This window comes from Syngnathoides biaculeatus, chromosome 17, assembly GCF_019802595.1.
Source record: "Syngnathoides biaculeatus isolate LvHL_M chromosome 17, ASM1980259v1, whole genome shotgun sequence".
NCBI classification, from domain to species: Eukaryota; Metazoa; Chordata; class Actinopteri; order Syngnathiformes; family Syngnathidae; genus Syngnathoides; species Syngnathoides biaculeatus.
The window spans coordinates 10,190,106-10,208,455 of record NC_084656.1 but is presented as its reverse complement, the minus strand read 5'-3'; the positions used below and the strand labels follow the sequence as shown (position 1 = coordinate 10,208,455).

The window sequence follows — 18,350 nt, the reverse complement described above, 5'->3', positions numbered from 1 at the left end:
GCACGGCGCAATCCTCATTTTTATAAACTCCTCAGATTATACCCGTCCAGCTCCTTAAATTCACCTCATGAACCAGATGTTTCATATGGTAGGCAAGAACTGTTGAATGAAAGTGAGCAAGGAGAGCAGTCACTTCAAACAAAATACTGTACTGAGGGGGGAACAGTTTTAGGGATTAAGTGTGAATTTCGCTATAATTATGTCAGTAGATACTGTAAACTAAAGGCCGGGGGGAGACCACATAGATCAAGAGCCTTAAAACAAATGCAGGCAGCTTTCGGGTTCCCTGCAGCATGATGAACTGATTCTGTCAGTCCAGCAGAGCCTTTAACAATCTCTGTGTCAAGGCTTTAGCAGCATTACAACTCCAGCTGGCAATCATTCATTCCTGTGATTATTGTATTCCATGGTGGCTACAGGTGGATAAGTACAAGTTTTGGGTGCTTCAAGAGCTTCTTCGTCCTAAGTGTAATGTATGTGTAGCTTGTAAAAAGATTTAAATGCAACTCTAAATACACTGGCATAACCTCCAAGGGATGGTTAATAGTTGAGAGATGACACAGCAGTCTGGATGGATTATCCACTGAAACCTCACCAGATGACAGATGGGTGACTGGATGAGTACATGATTAGATACAGTCGTACGTCTTAAGGCTTGTAAAATACGTCTTAAATTTTAGACTGCCACATGACTTAACTGTAAACTTTAGTCAGCATCAACGGAATAATTGCGCGTTTGTTTGTACCATTATAAGACTTGCTTTTGGGGGACCTGGTATTCACAGTGTGAATTAGTGGTTAGAACATCTCCCTCAAAGTTCTGAGGATCTCAGCTCGAGTTTCAGTTTTTCTGCGTAAAGTTTTGCACGTTCTCCCTATGCTTTGCATTTACACCAGCTTTCTACAGTATTACAAAACAGGCACATGAGGTTAAATGAGGACTAAAATTGTCCATACTGTGGGTATGAATGTGAGTGTGGGTGGTTGGTAACCACTCCCTTGTCTCGCCCATATTCCCCTGGGATAGGCTCCAGCTCACTTGTGAGTCTAATCCAAAAGAGGACGAGGGTGAAAGAAAATGGATGAGTGGTTTTTGGTAAAATAGCTTAGTGGCCCAGACTGTAGCAAGTCCCACTGTTTCACAGTTGAAAGGTTCTAGATTTGAATCTTAGCTCAGGTCTTCCTGATCAAGGGTTTTGTCAAGGTACCCAAGTTTCTTCAAACATTCAGTAATCAGCCATTGTTTTTTTGACTGAGGACTTCAATTTGTCCATTGGTGTTAATAGTCATTTGCCTACATGTGTCCACCACTGGCTGGTGACCAGTCAAGGGTGTACCTCATCGCTCATTCTCCATAATCTGTGAAAGATTCCAGATCATCCACAGCCCTAATAGGGAATGTTCACACAGTGATGATCTTAACTATAATGGTAACTTCTAACTAGGGTTGGCCGGTATATTAGTACTGTATGAGAAAATCTCTGTAATACCACACCGTCAAAAATAAAACGTATTTTCCAATACCAGTATTTTGGTGTATTTTGACAGCTAGCAAACAGTTCTCCAAAAATAGGGTAAGTGTGCTTTCTTAAAGCTGTTTATTCATCACTCCTGTAAAATATCTACAGTATTTGTAGCATATAATGTTTTAAATTATATACAGTACTTGTGGTAGTTTCTCATACAGTACTTATGAAACTTCATTAAAGAATGAGACGTTTGAAGACTCCTAGTTCAACATTAAGATTAGGAGTGTTTCAGAGTGTTTGAAAATGCTACAGTGTTTGTATGACATTTTTACTGTATTTTCTCTGACTTTGTGGTGCAGGACTCTCATCTGGCACACAGTAACCTTCTTGCAATCTTATTACTTTGGTTGCAAAGTAGGTGTGTCACGTGTTATTTTTTTCCATTACATTAATAGTGTTTTTAACGTATAGAGCTGTGGTTAACTTCTGGTAAATCCTTGTTGTTACTTAATAAATTGCCAGACTCGTGTTTTTCTTTGTTTTATCTTGGTAAGGGAACAAACTGTGCTCAAACCTCGAGGTATATTCCTCCAATTCACGCCTTTCCTCAAAGAGCAAGGGAAGCAAAATCAAATTATTTCTGGTTACCCATATATTAGGGTTAAGGTTAAGGTTAACCCTAACCCTAAAAAAGCGTGGTAGAACTATCAATGAATAACCAAAAAAAGGATAAGAGCTTGTGTGAAGGAAACACTATACAGGGGATGTAAAATGAAAAGCCTCCTATATAACTGCTAGGTGTCGGGCCATGGCGAAGTTAACATGTCAACCTATAGTGGCCACAGCAAAGACAACCCTGGTTTGAGATGATACCAGCTCCAGTAGCGGGTGCACTCTTGAGACAAGAGGTCTATCAAATATCGCCACACATCAAATTACAACAGTTTCCTAAAAAATTTATCATCATGGAAAAGTTCTGTAATTGGCTGACGAGCAGGTCATAGTGTAAAACAAGGAAGAACTGACAACAAGCATCAAGAAAATATTGCCTCAATGCCATGGCATAACAAAGCAGTGATTAAAGAAAAGAGATTCTGAACCAGGTATTGAATATTAAGATATCATTGTGAAAGCACCATATTTTAACTGATTTAATCTGATGATAATTTATTTCCTTTTTCTGGGAAAACTAAGTAAATGGTTTCTTCACTGTATTCATTTTTTTTAAATTCCTGATTTTGTGGTTTTATTAGCTAGGGCCCAAATTATGTGCAAAGAAAATAAATACTTGAAATTGTTTAAATTGTAGGCTCTGAATCTATAATTTATGAACTTGTAACTTTTTGGATTGAATTATGGAAATAAACTTTTCCATGATATTATAATAATAATTTAAAAATCAGGATATAAACTGCGTAGCTGCAACGACTATTCACAGATTATCCTGACTCCAACCCTAAACGTTATACTAATCCTTTATTTTAACCATAATCCTTAACCCTGAATGTCTACACAAGATCTAAACGTTTACCATAACCCCTTACCCTACCCTAACTCCAAACCAATGCCATCTTGGCGAGTACAATCTGAGAATAACTATCTGAATGCACTGAGCTGCAATAGTTGTGTGAGTGTACAATGTCCCAATTCTAACCCTAATATTTAACAATAACCCAATGACCCACTTCAGTACATTCTGTCTAAAAGGCCTAAGCATATGAATTCCAACTGAAGGGACAATTAGAATTGACAGCGATATGAAAGCAGTGACTGAAACACGAAACTGGACAAAATTAACTGGGGTGTTTTCAGAGGCTACTCTTTGCGCCAATCTTCTTATTGGATAAAGTGTGGCAAAAGCAACCCAAAAACCAAATCTGAAGAGTTTATCTTTTAATGGTGGCTGAAATAAGAACTCATGAGGTACACTGCTGGAGTATAAGGTTGCACAATGTTGGATGAAAATGATTGACATTTTTAAATCTGTGATAAATAGTATTACGTAAAATAATACAGGATTGGCATTCGGAAAATTATTTTTCTATGTGATTTTTTACTTTAAGTTCAGTTCATTGTTTCAAAAAAATCACCTAGTTCAATCCATAATTTCAAATTCTGAACTAAATTCACCTATCGAAAAAAAATAGATCATAGGTTTGTCCCCACACCGCCCCCACCTTTTTGTTAAAATGGGCAATTTAAACAGTACTTTTATCCTTAAAGTGCAAAGAAAAAAAAAACCACACAACACGTTATGAGAGGAAGGAATGTGAAAAGGACATTCACAACTTTGCATTCCCCACAGCTCTGGCTGACTATATCAAAGTAATTAATCTATGCTGGTGTTAAATAATAAACTAAAATAAATTCCATATGATCACCGTGCGGGTGGATGGTATGTGTTGGTTTTCACATGGCATTCCGGTTACCTCCCACATCCCAAAAACATTTATTTGAGACTCTAAATTACCCTTAGCTGTGATTGTGAGTGTGAATGGTTATTTGTTTCTATATGCCCTGCGATTGGCAGGCAACTAGTTACGGGTATACCCCCCCTCCTGCCCAATGATGGCTGGGATAGTCTCCAGTACTCACACATCTCAAAATCTGTTACATTTCCCCGAAGGGTTTATGTCAAACTCCAGATTTTGCGATCCTGAAATGCTGGATATTTTTTTTTAATGACAAATTAAGCAAATGCACCAACACTGGGTGTGTGTGATAACCAATGAAACAAGGGAACATAGTCAGGTCACACGGAAACTGCCATTCACAGACAAGTGGATGTTGTTTTATTTGAGGCTACTATAACAGCAACCAGGCCTCCAGGGCACTTTACACCATCTTATTTTGGGAAGCCGTGAACGCCTAGGGGTCTCAAGTGTGTTACTGGTAGTCTGATCGGTGTAATGAGAATAGTCATTTTATACTCTAGAATGCCATTCACAAATGTAATATTATAGAAAAATTAATAAATACCTATTACATTGTGCTAAACAGCTGGGAAATGAAAACAGACAAGTTTATGACAATAAAGCCTAAAGAATCAGAGGCTAAAAGTGAAGTTGAAAAATTACAAGAAAAGTTCATTTTTATGACAACTAAAATATATCATTCAGTAGAATAAAGTAACAATTTCGAGAATTGTTTTATTACTCATATTTTTTCCCCTCAACATTTAATCTTTTTTTGGGGCGGGAACTGCATGACGAACTGTATCAAATGCTCTCTTAGGTCATTTACATCACTGCGTCCACAATTAATTCTTCAAAACAACTCTCCCTACAAGTCACTTGAAAGAGCAGCAAACATTTCTAAATGATCCTATATTTTATCTTCTCTGCTGTCTGTTGGCACTCATTTCCCACCCAGTAATTTATCTCAACAGTCTTCAATAGGCACCAATTTCACGGTAGTAAATTCTCACCCTGCATGGGCAAATACTTCCCTTTGGAGTTGTGTGTGAAAATTAATGACATTACCCACAAAGGCTGCCACAGTACCAAGAGGGTGTCCTCCTGAATCTGGCAAGTCTGCAGTTTAAACAACCGCAGAAAAAACACACTTCCTTCACAAAGCACAGGGGGATAAACAACACAAAGATGACCAAGGCAGCTGCATTCTCACGATCTGTTAATAATTGGGGTAATAGCGGAGGATTTAGAACATACAAAAGGTAAGGTAAGGAGCAGTGAATCAGGGAGAAGAAACAATTCATTCTCAAAACCAAGCTTCTCGATGAGATACTCCGCAAAAAGATGACTTAAAGATGCTGTGATGTACTGTAATTTCTCGACTATAATTCGTCCTGAAGTAAAATCCGCGCCCCCAAAGTTGACCTAAAAAAATAATAATTAAAAAAATAATAATAATCAGGAAAACCCTTCTACCAATGAACAATGCGCACCACCAATTTGCTGCAATCCATATGCTCAAAATATTAGGAATTATATGTATTTCTATTTTGCTAGGTTTGGACTTGTATTGTTTGTACTTGTATTGTTTTTATTTTAAAAAATCGTCTGTACAACAATCATTAATAATAATCTTTGTGCATGTAGTGATGGAGTGGTAATATATGTCTTGGGATCGGCCACAGGACATGCTTGTCCTGGCCCCTGCAATTGCTAAAACAGAATCCCACAACCAATAAACAGATGTTCAACGATGGCCTAACATTTTATTAATACTGTTGATAACACATATTACAGTCTTAAATAATTAAACTATTTTACATTGTTTAACTTATACATTTTTTTCCATTACATATTTGAGCATAAAACATTTGTGTATAGTGAAGTTTACCCACTATATTACACATCCTTGGCAAAGACTTCAAAAGAAGCATCTGACTCATCTCCAATCTGAAAAATATCATTGTAGCTACCTCTGTGCATCACTGTCAAACTCATCACTGAGGACTTGGTCCAGTTTTGATGCATCCTGAATGCATGAACAGTGATCCCATTTTCCAGCCACAGCATGCCATCCTCTGTGCCATCCATGGCATTTGTGAGGGAACATTTTTTGAATCCTAAGAGTCTTTGTTTCCTTCATTCCTCATTATTGTCAGCGGTTTGAGAGGAAGGGCCACCGTGCTAACAGTGCAGCCTCTTGCCCCCGTTCGGCTACAATATTCATAGCGACATGTTGCTATCAAAACGAGAGCTGATACTATGTAGAAATGAGCGTAATGGGCACTTTTAAAAACACGATCGTTTCAATTGTGTGTGCTATTTTTTTTTTTTTTTAAATGATCGTACGATCGTACAACGTAGTTTCAACTCAGTCGTTTCTGATGTTTGGTGCAGTAGCAACAAATATGCTACGCTCACGATCGTAAAATGCAAAGCTTCCCCGCCCACACCCCCCGAGGTCAGAGTTCAGGCTGCACATTAGCGCACATTACCGTAATATAAAAATGTGTAACATAAGACATCGAATATCATATTCAAATTTATATGTATACCTTTTTTTAACCACTCTATGTACCTGTATGCGACTATACAATGAGATTGTATTTTTTATTTTTCATCCATACCTAAATACAATGTGCTCTATTGACTTTTTTAAAATATTTTGGGGAAAAATTGAGCATTATTTTCGAGAAATGACGGTACTTTTTGTCTCATGTATTTCATGTAACATCTCAGTTTCCAGTGGAAAGGGTCTCAATACATTAGACACAAAGTCTTATTCTTCAGGACCCCTTGATTATAGTGTCAATCTAAGCATTATGCTTGTGATGGATGGAGCTAGACACTCTGCTGTCCGTTGGTTTTCCTGAACCCCTGCTGTATCTTGAATTTTCAAGCGATTACTTATGGGTTTTTAATTATTACAGGAAAGTCTGACTTTAGAGTTGCATACTTTCAGTGTAGTAATACAACGAAGTGCTGGAGCATGGCAGGCCGCAATGAGGTCTACCAGATGTACTGTAGATGCAGCATAATTCAGAGGAAGAACAGGTAAAGAACGTCCCTTTCAAAGATACAGGAACATTTGGTCCCACAGAACTGGGACAATGTATTGTTGTAAGCTCTATTGCTGCTCTGTGTTATAACTACTGTAACATTTATGATTAGTTCCATTGAATCGTGATTCCCAAACTTTCTTTTTTTTTTGCATCTCTCCACTTTCAGAAAGGAAATTATACCCCACCCCACCTCCACCCCCACAAGAGGACTCGTGGATCAGAGGACAACAACTCAAAGAAACCAAACCAATAAGCAGGATGACATCAAAGTGGCCAGGTGTAGCCATGCAAAGGGGAGTAAAAATAAACACACAAACCAAAACCAAGGTGATTACAGAAGCTAGGGAGGAGTAAAAAAACGGTCTTGGAGGGTGTTGGTCGGGCAAGCACAGAGCATTCGTGTTGGAGCATGCAAGAACGCAAGGAGCTTGGTCACGGTCTGCACAGCACAGCAAAAATCACAGGGAATGAGGAATAAAGTTTCTGACCTGTGGCTCCTGACAAGATGTGATGCTCTTCCACTGGGGTAAATTATATAATCCTCAAGGTAGGCAGAAGGGACAAGAAGAGAGAAATCAGACAGTTATCTAGATTGTGTGTGTGTGTGTGTGTGTGTGTGTGGTGTGTGTGTGTGTGTGTGTGTGTGTGTGTGTGTGTGTGCGCGTAAGGATGCAGTCTAATGAATTAGTGCATCAAAGCACAGGTCACTTTAGAACAGGGGCATGTAAGGTTAAATGTATATTATTAATAAATATGTAAATATAATCTGATTGGCTCACGACCCGAGAAAGGATCAGGAGTACGGAAAATGGATGGATTGATGTGTAACAAAAGATAAGATAGCCTTTATTAGTCCATTAGTACATTTGCATCTTTTTAGCTGCAATACTGGATCAAAGAAATGTAAATGTATAATATATATAGTATGCAAAACAATTTCAAAACCACCTGTACATAAAAATAGATAATCAAATAGAGGTTAGCAATCTGAAAAAAGAGCCCTAAATCTTAAGAGTTGAAAATGTAGTTTACACAGTCCATTTTCAGATTTTTCAATGGCAATGTCAACTCAAGCCATCTCATTCCGAACCACACCAAGTACAAACAAATCCTCAGATTTACTTCATAAATCACTGGAATAAAAAAAAACAATTGGAAACAGCTAGATGGAAATGTTGTTGTGAATATAATATAATACAGGGTTCCCTTCACTTTTTGCGGGTTGAGTGCTTCACAGTCCCCCGCATAAAAACCTTGGAAAAATACAGCCATATTGGGATATTGCAGGATGACGCATTGATACAAGGCGCGTGATTGGTCCCCGGTGCGAAATCGGCCAATGAGAGCATGCATGGATTTATCTTGTGAGCTGATTGTCTGCGCATCATCGAAGCCTCACCTAGCACCTTCCGTTCCACCCTTTTCGGTTTCCTTCCCTTCCGTCATTTTCTATGCTGTTGACTGTCTGCGCGATGACCTTTCGTATTAACAATGGCGCCGAAGTGTTGTGCTGATCCGGAAGCTTCCACCGAACCGCCCAAGAGGAAGAGGAATATGATGACGATCAGTGAAAAAGTCAGACTTTTGGATGTAATAAAAAATGGCAGAAGTTATGGTTTTGTGGGACGCCATTAATGGCGTGATTCACCATGCTGCCGAATCGCTGTGCTGATACGAAAGTTTTCTCTGAAGCGCCGAAGAAAAAGAGGAAGGGGAAGATGATGATCAGTGAAAGTTAAACTTTTAGTTATAATCAAAGAAAATATGAGTGCAGAGCTTGGCTACAAGCCACAGAGGTACTGTTGATATAGAAATACAAAATGTATGGCTTATGAAAATGGATGAATTGTGATGGAAAAATCATTTCTGTCGGAAAAAGTATTAAAACAAAAAATATTGAGTCGTATTATAAAAACTAACAATTGCTATCTCCCTGTGAAAAAAATGTTTAAAAAACTATTTGGTAGTCATAGTATGAGAAATATTACAAGTACTACTATTAATTAGGAAGAAAAAAGTCCTCGTCACTTGAATAAACTCTTATTCAGTATTCACATCTTAAAAAAACAGAACCTCTGATTAATTGCTGTATCAATCACCTTTGTTCAGTTTAATATGACATGATGTGAAAAATGTTTCTCCAAAATCACAATCGTAAATTTTTTCCCTACTCCCAACCGAGGATCAAATACCTATACCTACTTGGGATGTGAAAGAATCTTGATCTCAACTACAGTATTAATAATGGAATTTACTGAAATTTCTGCCGTATCCTGAATTCAATTTGGGTAAATAAGATACCAGTAACAGAATTCTATATTGATTCAAGGTTGGCTCGGTCACAAGCTATCCTACACAGTACTTCAGTGTGCACTCCAGACTTCACTCCATTGTTAATCCCCAAACAAAGAAGCCAAACACAGATGCAAGCGAGCACAAACAAACCATATATCACATCTGTGCCTCCTCTGACAGCTTCGATTGAGATGAGCGAGATGATGACATTGGTGCAAGATTGAGGAGTTTTAGGTCAAAGGCTATAACCCCTTTGACATGGTTAGGAAGCGATAAGATTGTTACTCGCTCCGCTCCCACAAAACCCGCTGACAGCTGATGCAGAGGTTTTTCCTGTGTGATTCAGGGAATGCCATGCCTTTGAATGTCTATATCATGGATTGGGTGCCAGCCCTTTGAAGAGACAGAGGTCCAACGAGGGCACTGAAAGGAAGCAGGGATGTCACAGGCGTGGAGTTGAATGAGGACTCTTCAGACTCCAAACTAATTAATAAAATGGTTACCACTCAAAGTCTGGTGTAGATGACCCAAGGTCACACCAGTTTGACACAGACTTACCACAAGGGACAATGATGCTTCCAGTTAAGTACCAGTAAAGAGTCCACTCCATTTTAATCAGGCATGTTGAGACTGCAGCCAAGATGAATTCATGGATATTGTTACCGCGTATGTCAGTTTCTGTGAGGAGGTGTGTGTACCAACAAAAACTTTTCGCACATTCAATAATAACAAACTGTGGTTTTCAGTGAGACTTGTGCAACTCTGCCAGGCTAAAGAGATTGCATATCACAGTAGGGACAAGGCCCTCTACAATTGCACAAGAAACTAGGTGACTAAAGAAATTAACATTGCAAAGAGTGACTATCCAGTTAAATTGGAAAAACATCTCGACTCCAAATCGGTTTGGCATGGATTACAATTACTCATTAACTACAAGCAATGTTCTCCCCCGGTAGAAAACAAGAGCGGGCTAGCCAACGACCTAAATAGCTTTTATTGCAGATTTGAAACAGACACTTCCACCCCACGCACCCACCAAACTGCACCACCTTCCACTCCACCGTTTAACATCCCTGAAAGCGACATTAGAGCTTCAAACAACAAAAAAAAAAAAAAAAAAAAAAAAAAAAAAAAAAAAAAAATCAACAAAGCGCTGGGCCCAGACCTTGTGTCCCCATCCTGCCTCCAAATCTGTGCAGACCAATTTGCTCCTGTCTTCACAAAGCTCCTTAAGAGGTCTTGTGTGAAGTACCAACCTGCTTCAAAGGTTCCACCATTATACCAGTCTCCAAAAAAGCAGCACTCTTCAGGTCTTAATGACTACAGGCCTGTTGCCTTGACATCTGTGGTCATGAAGTCCTTTGAACGCCTTTTGCTGGACCACCTCAAGAGAGTCACAGGTCCCCAACTAGACCCACTGCAGTTTGCCTATCAAGCTAACAGGTCTGCGGGTGATGGCGTTTACATAGGTCTGAACTTCATCCTTGAACATCTTGACAGCGAGGGCACCTATGCGAGGATCCTCTTCGTGGACTTAGGTCTGTGTTTAACATTCATTCATGAAGTCCTCTCCTCCAAACTTCTCCAGCTCAGTGTCTCGCCTGCCATCCACAACTTCCTGACGGGCAGGACACAGCAGGTGAGGCTGGGGCACACCACCTCATCCACGCACGCCATCAGCAACGGGGCACTCCAAGGTGGTGTCCTCTCCCCTCTGCTCTTCTTGTTTTACACAAACGACTGCACCTCGTCCCATCCGACTGTCAAACTCCTGAAGTTCGCAGATGGCACCACGGTCATCAGCCCCATCAAAGAGGGCAACAAGCCTGTGTGTTGACAGGAAGTGGAGAGACTAGAGCTTCAGTGTGGTCAACGCAGCCTGGCGTTGAACACTCTAAAGACTGTGGAGATGATTGTGGACTTCAGGAGGTATCCTTCACCACAGCTGTGCCTGACGCTGTCCAACTGTCTTGTATCAACCGTAGAGACCGTCAAGTTCTTGGGAATTACAGTCTCAGAGGACCTGAAGTGGGGAACGAATATCAACTCCATCCTCAAAAAAGCCCAGCAAAGGATGTACTTGTAGCTTCAGAGGAAGCACAGCCTGTCACAAGAGCAACTGAGACAGTTCTACACAGTTGTTATTCAATCAGTACTGCGTACCTCCATCACAGTCTAGTTTGAGGCCCCCCACAAAAGAGGACAAACTCAGACTCCAACGGACAATCAAAACCGTTGAACGGATTGTCGGAACCACGCTACCCACTATTGAGGATTTACATGCAACGCAACAAGGTCCAAAGCAGGCAGGATCCTTTTGGATCCTCCACATCCTGGCCACCAGCTCTTCCAGCTCCTTCCGTCAGGAAAGTGCTACAGATAAATGAAAGTCAAAAGTAGCAGCCATGTTAAGATGCTCACTCACATCCTGCAGGTCCAATGACTATGAGTAATCAGTATCAATCCATTTTCTTTGCCGCTTATCCTCACAAGAGTCACGCGGAGTGCTGGAGCCTGTCCCAGCTGCCAACAGGCAGGAGTCGGGGTACACCCTGAACTGGTTGCCAGCCAATCGCAGGGCACATACTGTATGTAGAGACAAACGGCCGCACTTATAATCACACCTAGGGGCAATTTAGTCTTCAATTAATGTTACATGTTTTTGGGATGTGGGAGGAAACATGCAAACACCACACAGGTGGGGCCGGGATCGAATCCGGGTCCTCAGAACTATGAGCTTTCCCAGCTGACCCATCGTGCCGCCGAGCAGGCGTGATTAGGGATAGAATCTCAAGACCATAAAATAACTTACTGAGTTGTTATACCCGTGTATGCAGTTGTTACCTAATACTATAATCATAATTTATTGATACTGCACAGACCGAGACAGACATTTTAAAAGCGGTCAATGGACATTAAATTTCAAATCTATATATAGTCGATAGTCTAACGTTAGAACTTAGAACAAGTCAAAGTCAATAAGAACCTCATACTTATTATAATTGGATACTGAAACATTACCTAAGTTATATCCCAGAAATGTTTTCAGTGTAACTGTATTTCCTTTGACATGGCTCATGATGTTGATGACTTTTGACGTAAATGCGCTCGCAGTACGTGAAGAAGCTCGGAACATGTGCTTTTGGCATAACTTCCGGACATGCTCAGTATGGTTAGCTTGCATTTCCTATTTCCGGGCAAATACTGATTGTTTAGGATGAGTTTTGTTATCAACGTTTATGATATAAACACGTAAATTAATATCAAGACTACACAAAGAAAGGCGCCGTCTTTTCATATCTCTTTCTACTTGTAACAAATTTTATGCACGTGATTTTTCATGCTCGACTGTGCAGATTTGCGAGTGCAATGGCGCGCGCGCGCACACACCTATCAAGTCACAGTGACTGTGTGTGTGTGTGTGTGTGTATATATATATATATATATATATATATATATATATACACATATACACACACACATACATTTTTTTTTATATTTTGTAGACCGCACAATTCGTCACGAAACTGCTCCCTTTGCACAATTTACATTGCACTGGTCTATCACGAGAACCGCGAAACGGTAAAGGCACTCTGCACGAGCTTAACAATGTGGGACGTTAACACACTTATCTATATAGATTTTATATCTTGCACGTCTTATAAGGAATAGTTCCTACAAACAGAAATGCCTCTTGTTCTTTGTTCTTGTTGCTATGTTGTTCCTTGTTCTCTGTTCTGAATGTTATACCAGGGCAGCACCGACTGCCGGAGAAAAATTCCTCGTGTTTTTACATACTTGGCGATTAAAGCTCATTTCTGATTGATTCGTTTTTGTTTTCTTGATTCTTAGACCCAATTAAAATCCTTTGGAAGCCTTTCCAATAAAAAAAAAAAATTAAAAATTACATTTTCCAAGCCACTTATCCATACAAGGGTCGCGGGTGTGCTGGAGACTATTTTTACTGGCAAATCTGCACAGATGTAAAAGATAAACTAGAAAGGTTTCAAACAGCATGAAGGGCATTTCCAACCCAAATTATTGCGCAAACCTAATAAAGAGACATCAAATATATACAAAAATATATAAATACAATTATATATGCATATCATCTATTATTTTTCATTTTTATAACACTCGTGTAAAGGCTCTCGATCTGATTTGTTGAAGGCAGGTTATTGTGGTGAAGCATGTTCCGATCTTATTGAAAACTTAATTGTCTCCATTGTTTAGGTTCCAAACACCAACCAGTTGTTGAGCATCTTTAACCAACTACAGCTCCAAACAAGACATCTGCTGCAATCAATATGGTTTCAGCAGTGACAATTTCCAATTAAACCAAAAAATGGGTATTTTTTTCTTTTTACTGATCACTTTACTTTCAAATGAAAACAGATAAGTGTAAGATCAGAACTCCTAAGTTCAACTCAAACTAATTTGGTTGACGATTCTCATGGGGAACATTTATCAGAATCTTGCACAAAATCAAAGGTTGTTTAATGGATTACATTCCTAGGGTCTACTGTAGTTGCATCGCTGGATTGTCACAAATATATATATAAAAAAAAAACATGGAGGATCTTGACTCATAAAAAACAAAGCACATGACTTTGCAGTGGAAGGCGATTCCCTACAACCCTGTCGTCATTCCAGGAAAGGTCAACCCACCTCCCCCACCCCTACCTTTTCACAATATCCTATCTGCAGTCCACTCCCTAACATATATATATATACATATCTGCACTCCATCCCTGACACTGCTGTCACCAGGCATTATTCCAGTTGGGGGAGGGAAACTAAACCATAGGAACTAGATGGGAATGCACAGGTTTTGGTCATAAGGGGGAAAAAAATAAGCACGAGAGAGTAAGATGTAGATTCTCATGCTGCGAAAAACAGTTGCAAAAGGGCAACCTAGTATGTTGTTGAGGAACAACATGTTTTTGCCATGTTGATTTTGTTTTCCCGTTGGACAACTGGTTAGAGTATACGCCTCGCAGTTCTGGGGACCGAGATTCAAATCCCAGCCCCACCCGGGGGGAGTTTGCAAGTTCTCCCCGTACCTGCCTGAATTTGGTTTCCTCCCATACCCCAAAAAAACATGCATTCTAGGTTAACAGATGATAATAGATGACTCTAAATTCCCCATAGGTGTGAATGTGAGTGCGGGTGGTTGTATTATATGTGCCCTGCAATTTGCTGGCAACCAGTTCAAGGTGAACCCCACCTCCTGTCCGATGATAGCTTATATATACTGCAGCACTCCCATGAATTTTGTAAGGATAACCGGCTCAGAAAATGGATTGATGGATTTTGTTTTCACATTCTTCTTAAAACACCACCACTATATTTCAGAGTTTATCAAAATGTACAGAGTGAGAAAGTTGGTTTCCAGAAGCACTTCATATACAGGGAGTACTCGGGTTAAGACAGTCTCGACCTAAGATGTTTTGACTTTACAACACCCATCACCCATCCCCCATTTTGTCGGACAAATGCTTGTCCAGGTTTGTGCGCTGGGAGTATCTTCGCATTTATCGCCCTCCTTTTGAAACATTATTGCCCCAAAGAAGAAAGCTGTGTCTTTTAGCAATGCTTCTGTAGCCAAAAGAAAATCCATTACCATGGAAATGAAGCTCAGGATCATAAAAAGATTGGAGAAAGGAGAGACACCAACACCTCCAAGGCTTCAGTCTGTCAACTGTGGTGACAGTTATTAAAAATAAGCACATAATTTAGCGCATGCGAAGGGTTCCGTTCCTATGTCGGATACAATGATCACAATGATCTTTAATACTTGTTGAGATGGAGAGGACTGAGGACCAAGTTCCTTCCCAATAGCTAAGCATAGCCTCCCTTTCTTCTTCCCCATCCACCTCTCAGCAGTAACGCTCAGTACATCATCTTGTTTATTTCAATGTATTTGTTTTTTAAATAAAATATTTTGATGTAAATTTCTGACTTTAATGGTGGAATGCGACTTAAGTCGAAATTCAAGTGAAGTCGCTACTATAGGAACGGATCTCAGTCATAGACCGAGGACTCCCTGGAATGTTCAACAGTGATGCTGGGTCAATCTCAAATTTGACTATCCAAACAAGATTGCCCCTTGAGATTCATTTTTCACTGGATGGACGCCTTACTTTCAGAGTGTATAAAAAGGTCAGGCAGAGTACAACAAGACACTTGCGTGACGACAAATACACATCACTTACTTATCAGTCATGGCGTCAGCTAGCGTGTAGTGGTTCATTAAAAAGTCTGTTCACTTCCCCTCTTGCACGGTTAAAACAGGTTGAAGATGAAGCCTGGAACTCTCAAAACGCCAATCTGCCAAGTAGAAAAAAAATAAAAGCAGAAAAAAATTACCGGCAATAAAATTCCAAACAAATTCCATCCACTGCAATTCATCAGAAACAGTACATAAAATGACAATCAAACTTAGCAGACATACTTCAGTGGCTCACAATTGCCCTAACAAGACCTGCTCTCCCCAAAACTAGTTCTGTGGGATACGGTTACCATAGAGACCAAAGCAACCCCCAAGCCCCAAAAAAGCCAGCCAGCTAGCCAAACAGAGAAGTAATCCTTGAGATAGAGAGCAAACAGTATGACTGCTATCAAAGAACGCAAGAGGCAAATACTGACCAAATAGGAAAAAAAAAATGTAATGATGTCACCAAGATTGCTGTCTGTTTTATTCAGTTGCAATTAAAAATATTCTGAATAGTCTGACATCATGCAAGTGTGAAAGAGCAAATTTGTCTTGTAGTCAGATCTGGCCAACTGTTTTTTTTTTTTTAACTTATGCAGTCAGATATTTACACGTCAAAAAGCACGTGAGAAGGCTAAAAATAAACTCGCTTTTGTATTCAAATAAACTGGGCACCATGGTAACACAGAGCAAGTCTTTCGATCAATGATGTCATTGATCGGATCAGCGAACTATAACAATAAAGCTGATTGATCAGCATAAAATGATCATGATGGGCCGATCCCGATATTACCCATCAAATTGGCGTAAAGTGCAGTACAGACTGTATTACACACACACACACACATATACATATATATATATATACATATATATACATATACACACACACACACACACACACACACACACACACACACACACACATGCATCTATGTGAATACATACATAGACACACAGGTCCCTAATTAATTGATTCATACCTGTTTGGCTGCTAGGTCAAGGAGAAAGAAAAATCTGTATCCCTTTCACGCCGGAAAAATTTTACTCTAACACAGTGGAGCTTTTAAGATGCCACTGTGGTTCTTTGCATTTTTAATGGATATTTATGGAGAATTTCGGTTGGACAGAAGCTTTAAAGGGTCGTAAGCATGCTGGAGCCTACCCCAGCTATCTTTGTACAAGTGGCAGGGTACACCCTGGAGTAGTCTCTAGCCAATCGCTAAAGGGAGAGATGGGAAGAGAAGACAAATGACAAGACACCTTATGGTGAGGAAGGGAAATAATTATACTCTTAGTATAATGAAGGCACGAGTGCTGCACCTTATGGAACAAGACAACAGGACAAGGACAGCAGCGGAAGCATGTAGGACAGAGGGATTGCCCCCAGCTAAACAGCTGAAGAGTGGTGGGAGTGCCTATGTAAATTCTAAACATCTATCAAAACGGTGCAAGTGAGGAGATACCCAGGAATTTTACATAGGTGTGAGTTATTTATCACAGTGAGTGAGGGCCCCGCACCAAGAAAATAATTCCCAGAGTTGAGTATCTGCGGTCATGCAACTGACTTTACACCATCCCGCATGCACAAGGTGTGTCTTGTAACAGCTGCAGCTGCATTGTGAGGGGTGAGCACCCCATCTTAACCAGTAGCTAGGTGAGGGATGTGGGGAAATGTGAGGGACATATACAAACTGTTGAAATTCCTACACAGCTCATGTGAATACCCTAAAATTAAAAATGAAAGTCAGCAGTTAAACATGTTGTTTATTCAATTTAAAATCAATTGTGGTGGTGTGAAGAGCCGAAAGGATCACAATTGCGTCAATGTACCAATATGTATGGCCCTGCCTATACAGTGCATGTATAATGCAACGTTCTGGTGCCCAATGGCATTACACTATTCATTATAAAACCCCTTATCACTGCTTGTTTATGCATATACTTCACAGTACATGGAAGAGAAAACAATCTCATTATTTTACAAATTGTCATAAAGTGGATTTATGAGGTTATTGGAAGAAAATATTTTAATGTGATGCATCCTGTACCTGACAGGATAATCAGGCATTAGCTCTTGATTTTATCTGCTTTTAAGGGATTAAAATAGCCTCATTGGATTCCTAGATTAAAACAATTTTATGTTTGTGGGCTGTACTAACACAAATTTTACCCGCCAAAAAGGGACTTAGTTCTCTGTAAGAAGTTTAAGCATTTTTCAATTTTTCAAGCCCTCGACATTAAAAAGTAGATTTTTTTATTTTTTTTTTTTTGGGGGGGGGACATGTTTTACAACATTCTGTTTAATGGACTGTGAATACATAATCCAAAACAGATTACCCAAACCAAAACTGTTTTTTCTGGTAAATAATGGTGATGACTGGACAAACAGTATGATGGACCCCACCCAAGACCATCAGCCCTTACACCAGGCAGTCTCTGTATTTGTGTCTAAATCATGCAAGAATTGGACATTTCGCGTCTGCTCTCATGTTCCCTTGCATTTGATGCTGATGCTTTCCTGTACAAAGAACAGCTCTTTAACCTGGCATTCAATGACTTTTATTAGCTGTGTCTATCAGAGGTAATAGCTTTTGATCCAAATCCTCTGGTCCCTCACCCTGATGTTTTTATGGGGAAAATGATAGTTACCTCCAGAAAAAAATCCACTTCTTACACTAAGACACACAGTACATTAACCATGTTTTTCTTTGTTGTTAAAAAGGTCAGAGCACACCAGTGTGTTATAGCTAGCATATTGCAGGCTCAGCAGAAAAGAACAACTCAAACCAATACAAAAACAACCGACAATGGGTTTTAAGGTGGTGTTTAAAAGGTCATGTGAAGGTGGCCAAAAATGTGAACCTTTACGGTCCTGTATTTAGGCTATTTAGAC

General features: G+C 39.7%; 1 protein-coding gene across 7 annotated transcripts in view; it reads right to left on the bottom strand.

Moving 5' to 3' along the window:
- Positions 1-18,350, bottom strand: part of sema4d (sema domain, immunoglobulin domain (Ig), transmembrane domain (TM) and short cytoplasmic domain, (semaphorin) 4D) — a 58,825-nt gene that overhangs the window by 23,226 nt on the left and 17,249 nt on the right. For 5 of the 7 annotated variants that reach the window (XM_061800821.1, XM_061800822.1, XM_061800825.1 and 2 more), the window contains one exon: positions 15,456-15,570. In XM_061800821.1, the coding sequence (XP_061656805.1) occupies positions 15,456-15,493 (38 nt within the window). In that variant the 5' untranslated portion in view covers positions 15,494-15,570. Of the gene's footprint in view, positions 1-7,433; positions 7,487-15,455; positions 15,571-18,350 lie in introns of all 7 variants that reach the window. The other 2 variants (XM_061800823.1, XM_061800824.1) reach the window with 1 other exon arrangement.